Source organism: Drosophila gunungcola, chromosome 3R, assembly GCF_025200985.1.
Source record: "Drosophila gunungcola strain Sukarami chromosome 3R, Dgunungcola_SK_2, whole genome shotgun sequence".
Classification (NCBI taxonomy): domain Eukaryota; kingdom Metazoa; phylum Arthropoda; class Insecta; order Diptera; family Drosophilidae; genus Drosophila; species Drosophila gunungcola.
Genome location: NC_069139.1, coordinates 26,497,986 through 26,507,511, shown reverse-complemented (window position 1 = coordinate 26,507,511; position 9,526 = coordinate 26,497,986). Strand labels below are relative to the sequence as shown.

The following is a 9,526-nucleotide window of genomic DNA, read 5'->3' as shown; positions in this document are numbered from 1 at the left end:
CCGCCAGGGTTGGCAATAAAAGCTACCGGTTTTATGGGTTTATGAGCACGACAACGATGATGATGAGATGGCTGCCAAGACGTGTGTGAATGCTGGAGCTCCAGTCCAGTGCATAAATGAAAGTTCATAAAGAAATTAGCTGATTAATCGTCGTTCGATGAGCTTGGAAAATGACCAGGCCGAGCCAAGCCCGGCTGGATGACTGACTGACTGACTGAAAGTGTCACGCAGCCTACATTTCAGCTGGCCGCTGCCTCGAAAATTTCACTTTTCAATGATGCTGCGCGCCCGTCGTCCGTTTCACATGTAAATTAATATTTAACCCAAATACCGCAAATTCTTTATTTGAAATGCTGGCCGTATCGCTTACCGCCGCTTGGCGGAGTCTGTATGCATAATCCCTTTCCGGCATTATTATGCAAATTTCGTATTAATTCAAATGGCCGTAAAAGGGAAAATGTGTTCTATTAACTTGACATTTTTATGGTTTTGTGAAATCTCAGCTCTGCTGCGCTGCTTTATTTTTAGGGCGTGTGTTTCCTGGGACAACTTTACTTTTACTTATTAATATATGCAGCAGCAAAGGAAAGTAATTAATGATGGCGGGTTGGGGTTCAATTAAGTAGAGGTTCCTTTAGTCCGATAATCTCTTTCCGACTTATGCAAAGCAAATTGCATCACCGCTTTTCACTTTCCTTGATTCCTTGGCACCGATTGGGAACAATTTTAATGCAAATATTTGCCATACATATACAAACATATTTTCTGTTGCCATGGCTGCTGTGCTGTGTGTAAATGGTTTACTTCTGACCGCGACTTTCACCGAAACATTTTTGTTATTTATTCATTAAAATTTTGCCGCTGCCGCTGCCACTGATGTTGCCCTGCGATGCCTCCGCGGATGCTTCTGTTGTTGTCCATTCTGGTTTTTGTTGCCGTTCAATAAAACCCGTACACATACCTACATGGCTACATGGCGTACACGAAATTCTTTTTGCATGACCACGGCAAAAAGATGAAAAAAGAAACACAACAAAATTAAATGTAAAGTCAACAAGAAATTGTTCAGCTTGGCCCGTGCAAACACACCCACAAAGTGGCAATTGATTGGCAAAATACGAATCGGGTGAAAAAAGATGTCAGCAAACAATGCGAAATTGTGCTACCAATTGGTCGAAACTTTTCTGTCGATTCGGCACGGCACATTAAGTGCCCCGTTAAGATATCAAGCCTGCGATCGCATCGCCAGAATTCCGTAATGCACGCCCTCGATGCTTTTTCGTCGCTTATGCTAATTGGCCAGCAAAATAAAAAGGAAAAAAACTTTCACGGCTAAGCCATTGGCTTTAATTTAATTCAAACGGCTAGAAAAAGGGCCTCTCTGCTGATAAATAATACAGTAAAATGGCCTCTGTGTGGGACACAACGGTCATCATCGTAGTCGTAGTCGTAGTCGACGCTCGTTCCACTAATGAGTCTCAGGCCCAAATTGATGTCAAGCAAAATGAAAGTGAGAACACGATGAAATCTCCGGCGGGCCCAAAATAATCATCAGCTCGCACGAGCGCTCGGATCTTCGATCTGCTGCTGATTGAAGCCCACTCAGCCGTTGGCCTAATAAGTAGTGTAATTATTGAGATTTTCTACGCGATGGTATTTGACTATCTGTTTGGAGGCTTGTGACCAACTTTCTTAAGACATTAAGGTTTATGTGGGCAAATATATAATTTGACCAGGTGAAAATGCAAGTATATTCCGAAGGAAGTACTTTTAGTAACCCAAAAAATATTATAGATTGCTACAAATTAACAAAAATTATAAATTTTTAATTGCAAACACACAAAAAAAAAGAAAAGAAATTAAAAATAATCTTAAACTAAACTATATTCACCGACAATCATACATTGTGTTAATACAGTTTTTATTTAAGTGCATTGAAATATAATTAGAGAGATTAAATATGTATACAAACACGAGCAAAAATTTATGTTTTTCAGAAACAAAACCCCCACAAAAGCACAAACACATTTCTAATAGTTTTTGAGCTTTTGAAAAGGTCAAAGGATTGAATACGCTCATTCGGCATAAAAAATCCCTTTGTAAACCAAACAAAATAATTTAAAAAAGGTCGAGGGCTGGATTATATCGTAACCAGCAGGAGCCTTTTGACTTCAACTCCTAGTTACGTATGGTTGCTAAGCTGACCTTTGTTTTCGCACGTGCACAACTAAAAAATTTCCAGATGGTGAGGCAAATATGGGGAAACTTTTAGAAACAACTCCTTTTGTATGAGGAATGTTGGGAATATATAGTCGCGTTTTTAGAAAACAAAGGATTTGTAAATTTTCTTTTAAGCGTGAGAGCGGGACAGTAGCCAACATTTCTGTTCATATTTGGTTGCTTAGCTAACCGTTTTTTTTTATTTAAAAAAAAAAGGGGAGAGAAAAACAAAGTTTGTATTTTATGGCCAAAAATGTTTACGTCCATTGGGTCAGTTGCTTATGTAATATGCCAGCAGCACAAGTTGTACATTGTTTTTGTTTTTGCGGAGCGTTTCGAGACACTTGGCGATTTGTTTACCCTTCTCTGTGACAGCCATAAACAATAACAGCAACACCTCAAACGCAGCAGCGACATCAGCAGCAACAGCAACAGCAGCAACATCAACATCAACATCAACAACAGCAACAGCAACTACGTGACAGGTCCAACTACGAGCGAAATTCATTCATAAAAAGCACACACATTGGACACTTGGACGGCTGCTTTTCGCATGAATGGCCAAGCCTGTTGGCCATGCTCTTGGCCGTTGGCTGTTGGCCATTGGATGTTGGAAGTTGGCCGTTTGGTAGTTGGTAGTTTGGAAGTTGGCACATGCCAACCGGCAAATGGAGGCGTTCACACTCGACGCGTGAACCGACATAAGTTCGACTGTTAAGACGGATGTGCAGCGGCATATCGCATTCGCTTTAGTATGTTTTTGCAGCTCTGAACCCATTTGCATCCAAATGTATGCCGATTTTTAGGGGCAGGGGCCGAAGAAAACCTAAAGGGGAATTCCAGCTTTAAGATCGCATCGCTTGTTTTGATTTTCTCCTTTGCGAGGCTGCACCCATTTATCTGTTGATGTTGCGTTACGAAATGCTTCACACTTTTACCGCTGCACGCCTATTTCGATTGACGTCACACGGCCAACTGAAAGCTGCATTAATTGAGGTAGCAAATTACACATACGCCCCATCGACCATCGACAATTTGGCACCCATTATGCGGATGATTCAGGGGTTTCGTAAGCTGCACCGCAGCAGATCCGTATGATAGTGTCGGATGTCGTCAGTCACAGACATTCACCTTGAAACGGGAGCTTGGATCTTTCCAAGAAACCAACCATCCATCCAAGCACACAAAAAAAAAGGTGATATCATGTCATTTTACATCGACATTTTCATATGCATTGCCTAAATATGCATTATATTATTTGAGTTAATTTGGTTTACATTTAAATTAAATTTTCGGATTTTTAAATCTAATCCGAAAATAGTCAAATGAAAAATTCAAAATTTTTTAATTAAGTTCATATTGTAAATAATTAAAACCGCAATGAATGAAATAATGGGGAAACTATTTAAATTGAATATAAAATATTTGGATTTACTACGTTTTTTTTACCATTGTTGATACTTTCTTGCTCTTTAAATATGGTTTTCATATATAATAATATAAAACAAAACAATTTTTTAGAACCATTTGTTTTTGATTTAAGAATTGTTTGGATAAATACTATTCTTAATGTTAAATAATACAATACCATTACTAGACCATCAGTTTAATAAATCGTTAATAGAAAAGGAGATTTTATGAACAAAAGAAAACAGATAGCTTTTAATGATAACAACAAATTGATTACTTTAGTTATTTGAAGATTTTAGTGGACACTTGACAAATGGAGCCGTTCCAAAATGACGTATATATTGATATTTTCTCTCAGTGCACCAGTCCATCATCTGCGGGTATCTCGCATCTTGTGCGCATCCGTTTTTGTTAGCTTTTCGTGTAATTTCTCTTTCATTTCACTTGAGCAATTGAAGCGCGTTGTTATTTGCACTTTTGCTAAGCTCAAATTGTTGACTAATGTGTCACAATTGCCGAGTCAGGCCGTTTCTTATGATTATACCCGCAGAAGTGTTTTCACCTGAGCACTCCAACTAGCCAAAGAAATGTACCACACAGGACGTGCCTATCGGGTGGTAGATCCTTTTTTCCAGCCCAGTCCTAGTTACACAACTGTCATTGTAAACCACACTTAATGTTGCGTAATAAAAACGAACCAGCAATAAAGTCACGAAAATGAAAAGTAATTTCAAGGCGCGCACATGCAGTAAACAAAACTATTTTCGTGAAAACGGAACGGGGGAAGGGGGTCTTAAACGGAGATGACATACAGACCAGGGGCCAGAAATAACAGTAGTATGAAAATATCATACACACAACTTTCATTTCTTGCGGCAAAGTGCCCGAAAAACAAAAGCGTTCAAAAAATTAACAAAAAAACAGAAGAATATATGACACACATATGGGGGGGTCTGTGGCGCGAGGGGGCCATTCAGGGGTTAATGGGCGGCGGGGTGTGTGGAGGGTTAAGCTGCGCAGCACCTGTTTATCACCTCATGTGTTGTAATCTGTGAGGCTCCAGAAGCAACCATAACTCTTTGTCTGCCTGCGTCTTTAGACGATGAGATGGGCAGAAGAAGACTTTGCGGGAAGACGCGTCTTCTGGGATCTCTCTGCGCGTGTGTGTGTGGGGGAGAGAAGACAGACAACCTTGGCTTTGGCTCTCCACTGAAAACTTTCTCGCGCTCTCACACACAACAGAGCCCTGCTGCCTGCGCCGACGCGACGTCGACCGAAGACCGAGCACCGAAGACGAGTCTTCGCGTGCGCATGCGCAGCGACTTTCTTTAATGCGGAAGCGGACAAAAGCCGCTGCCTGCGCTTGCCTAATGCGTCTTCTAAGCTTGGAAGCTGCCGAGAAAGAGAGGGAGCGATGAAGTGAGGTAGAGATGGAGAGACGCAGCCAGAAAGAGAGGGCTGGCTACGCAGAGCAACAGAAAGAGCGCGCAGACACGTGTGGAAGAGGGCTCTTCGGCGACCCTAGCTGTATGTGTGGGCTCCGGCACTGGCGCTTTTTACATAATTTTACGTTATGCCGCTGCCGAGGCGACCGCTACGTTGGAAACTCTTTAAAAACAGCCTGACAGCGGCGAAAAGTTATCAAACCGCAGCTTGTTCCATTCGAATGAACACACAGTGATTTCGGTGGTGCCCAAGGAATTCAGTCGCAGAAATCACCAATCCACCAACCCAGCCGCCAGCATGAAGTTCTTCGTAGCCACCGCCTGCATCCTGCTCCTTGCAGCAGGCATCTCTGCCGATCCCGTCAAGGCCGCCTCTGAGGAGCAGTCCGGGGCCTTCGCCAAGTGCCTCGAGACCGACTCCATCTCGTGCCTGCAGCTCACGGTACGGATTAACTAGGCCTCAAGGATTACACACCCCCCTACATACAATAACCAGAAACCAAACCCAACTGAGAACATTCCCAAAATTGGCTAACCAGTGAAAGTGAAACCAACCAATACATTGATTACTGATCAAGTGCCAAGCCCTTGTGAACAGAAGGATACTACTACCAAAGTGAAAGTGAAAAAGTTTGTGTTCATGGCTTCCTGTCAAGCTAACAGTATTAAATATTATAACAGTTCATAGTTTACCAAATCAACTCATGATATCTGACAGGAAGAAGTGAACTACAGCTTTTACACTTAATCTTAATGAGCTAAAGAGTGCCAGTTATATTTGCAAGCAGCTTTCAGCACATTATCTCAATGTTTTCCAGTTCTTAATACTCTTAAAGTTTTTGTATTTTGTTTTATAAGCCTAGAAGTATAAAAGATCTAGATTTTCCGCATCTTAAGTGATTCTTAATTTATCTTATCACAGTTACATAAATGCACACATGACTGCCAACTATATGCTAGCCTGTTTAAATTTACCACAACTAAATAGCCTTATAAGCAAGTCACCCTCTCAGACTTTAACTTTTAGATGCAACAGGTCACAATTTTACAACTAGACTTCATTAAATCAACACTAACCCTCTAATTCGCAACACTTCTCTTCACCCCACAGCTCTTCCGCAAGGCCAAGTCTGTCTTCGATAACCCCCAGATCGAGCTCTTCGGCGGCGTTTCCCTGGTGAAGGCCAACGAAGGACGTCAGGGCAAGTCCCTGGACAACTCGATTGCCGTTGAGGCCGCTCCCAGCGTGGAGGCCCGCACCGCCGAGATGGGCAACTACTTCATGGACAACGCCAAGAGCTTCTTCGCCGAGCGCTCCCTGAACTTCAACTTCGCCAACGCCGCTCGCAGCGTGGCCCGCGCCATTCCCGATGACATCAAGGCCGATCTGCGCGAGCTGGTCGTCGAGTCCCGTACCCGCAAGAAGAAGCTGCTGAAGAAGTTCCTGCCCATCCTCCTGGGAGTGGGTGCCAAGATCGCCGTCCTGGGCGTGGGCTCCATCTTCGGCCTGCTCTTCCTGGCCAAGAAGGCTCTGGTTGTGTCCGTGATCGCTTTCTTCCTGGCTCTGGCCGCTGGTGCCTCCAGCGGATTGGGACGCATCGGCGGCTCCGGAGGCGGCGGCGGTCTGCTCGGCGGTCTGGGCGGTCTGTTCGGCGGCAAGAACTCCGGCGGCTCGTCGGCTGCCAGCACCGGTGGATGGTCCTCGGGCGGTGGCTCCTCCAGCGCCGGATGGTCCTCGGGCGGCAGCTCCGGCTGGGACACCCATGGTGCCTACAGCTCGCCTGTGGCCCAGACCATCGCCTACCAGGGCTACAAGCAGGCCCGCCGGTAAACTATTGGCCTCGAGCTAATTCAACCGAAGGACCAAGGACGAAGGCCAAGGAGAGAGAGAAAACAATCGCTAAAAATGATGACCTATATTTATATTTACTTATAAATTATTTATTTTAATTTATTACTTGAACGAGAACGAGTACGAGACGAACAAAAGTGCCTTCCATTAGACAAAAAAAACAATCACTAAATAACAAGACACACCCAAACACACCACCTTTCATCAACAACCGCCAATAACCTCCACCAAGGAATCTTCACTACTTTCCACCCTCCTCTACACTCTTCACCCTATATCTTAATTTAATGGCTGCACCTTTGACTGATGGTCTGCAAATGTTTGCCACTAGTCGCTTCCATCAGTCAAAGCCAGCCGCCTCGCCCATCTAACTGTATCTGTCTCTCATCTATTTTCATCTATCTCTACACTATGTCTACCTCTATATCTATCTCTATCTATCTATCTGTCTATCTATCTATCTGTCTATCTATATCTGTCTGCCTATCTGGGTTTTCCCATTTTACCGCCCGGGAAAACCCAACCAAATGCTGCTAAATCAAAGAATCAAATAATAATTCAAACACAAAAAATACTTAACAACCACGACTATCTTTTCTCATCTCCGCACAATTTCCCTTTCGATTTGCATACGCAACTCGACTCTACAGCCCTCGACCGCATCACTCATACGCCGTGTTGTCTGGCCAAGCAATTTGCATCTTGGCGGGCGCAACTTTCATTTATTCACTTCTACCACTTCGGCCCAGCACATTCTTTCTGCTATCAGCCCCAAAAAATCGAACACTTTAAGTGTTTTCTAAAATTTCACCCACTCGCTTCACATCCACTGCTTCTGGGTAATCTCCATTTTCACTGCACTTTCTTTTGCCGCCTGCCAGAATAACAATAACGAACAAAGGCAATTTGCTAAAAATAAAACAAACATTTAGCTACGCGCATTTCGGCTCATTCAAGGCGGGCCCCACTGTATTGTATTTTAATACTTCCCCACCTGCCAAAAGGCCCATTGTCGAGCGACGCTTAGCACCTTTTGGCCCAAAGAAAGTTGTAAGCGCCGTCGAAATGGGCCCGGCTCAATTGAGCCTAAGTAACTGAACTGCAGTTGCCGGTTGGCAAAACGGCGCTTTGCAGCCGCTGATGGGCGCTTTACTTATGAATATGACCCAGTTCCACAGGGCCCAGTCAGCCAGTCGATTTGGATGCTGGCTGTTGGTTGTTGCTTGTCTGATGTTGACTGTTGGCTGCTGTGCCCATTGACTGACTCTTGGCTTTCTTCGAGCACTAATACGTCAGCAATTAATGTGTCGCCGACTGTCATTCGAGCACTTTTCTATGCTCAATGGGGCCGGCTGTTCAGCGTGTTGCTTAGCATCCGAAGTTTTGCTTCTGCCGCCGTTTATAACTTATTTCAAGTCAAAACCGTGGACTCGCGCACTCGTTTCACTCTTCTCTCTGGTTTGTTTTCTAAGTGAAATTTCTAAGTAGTTCCCCATTGATGGTGTCACGCTTTAAATCAATAGCTATTGTCCAGACGCACTCTTAGGAACACGCAAGTCATTCCCAATGCAGGAGTGGATAGGCACAGTGAAAACTGACACAATCGTGTCACAAATGGACTGCTGCTGTTTAGAAAAATGGAAAGTGTCTGGAGTTTCGTGAAACCATTAACCCCGAAGGGTTTGTCATATCAATCATTTCAATTCTTGCATATGGGAATTTTTTCCAGCACTTTATTTCTGGAATTTATAACTTCAATGAAATAAATGCCAGTTTGTTCTAGTCAGTTAAGCGAAAAAGGAAAAGCAATGTAAACAAACTAAAATTGTATATATTTATTTCGTATTTATTGTTTTTAAGCCGAAAAGTAATTTGTCTTCTACTAGATTCACCCATTGTCGACTTGCAATTGACTTACACAAGCAACCATATGCCTGTTGCTATTATTAAAATTTGATGAAACCTAAACATTGCACAAAACATAGAGCTAAGCTATCAGAATATAAGGTGGGGAATACTTACATATTTATACGCCCACCCTACAGACCACAAATCGTGAAAGTCTGTCATGTCACTCTGAGACGTGTTCGACTTTAGTAATTGGGCTTTTAAGTAATTGGTAATTATGCTGCTCGCACTTCATTTGTGTAAGTATTTTGCACGGCGAAATTTATCGATGTGTGAGTGCCCCCATTGTTTTCAAGGGCATATTTATTTTTAAATTGATAAGCTAAGAAACGGTTATCTAATGGTCGGGGCACTCGATTGAAGCGTTCCTTTTTGTTTGTACTCTTAAACTGTCAAATTAACGTTCGTGAAGCATGAAAGTTTCCTTATGGAATTTTACCTAAGCGCAAAATAAATCAAAAAAGTTAAATAATGATTTATTTAATTCTCGGCTAGGAACACACATTGGTAAAAAAAACTAAGTAAGTCCAAAAGTTTGTACTCAATTAAAATATTTTTCGCTTTGATTTTCATACACTGAAATTTTTAGTTATTTTAAATATAAGCATTTATTATTTTTTTGTATATTATAGTAATTCTAATTAATATTTTGATCCATTTTGAACCTCAATTCTTTACACAGTCTTGTGAG

At 42.6% G+C, this 9,526-nt stretch overlaps 1 protein-coding gene across 1 annotated transcript; it reads left to right on the top strand.

Annotated features, from left to right (window-relative positions):
- Window positions 1-5,256: 5,256 nt before the first annotated feature.
- Window positions 5,257-7,501, top strand: LOC128266500 (keratin, type II cytoskeletal 5). Its single transcript, XM_053003071.1, has 2 exons — window positions 5,257-5,517; window positions 6,187-7,501. Exons 1-2 carry the CDS (start codon window positions 5,374-5,376, stop codon window positions 6,904-6,906), a joined length of 864 nt encoding a protein of 287 aa, XP_052859031.1. The 5' UTR covers window positions 5,257-5,373; the 3' UTR covers window positions 6,907-7,501.
- Window positions 7,502-9,526: the final 2,025 nt, after the last annotated feature.

Coding starts and splice junctions, on each gene's coding strand:
- LOC128266500 (XM_053003071.1), top strand. CDS start 5,374: ATGAAGTTCTTCGTAGCCACCGCCTGCATCCTGCTCCTTGCAGCAGGC. Junction 5,518..6,186: donor TCTCGTGCCTGCAGCTCACG/GTACGGATTAAC, acceptor TTCACCCCACAG/CTCTTCCGCAAGGCCAAGTC.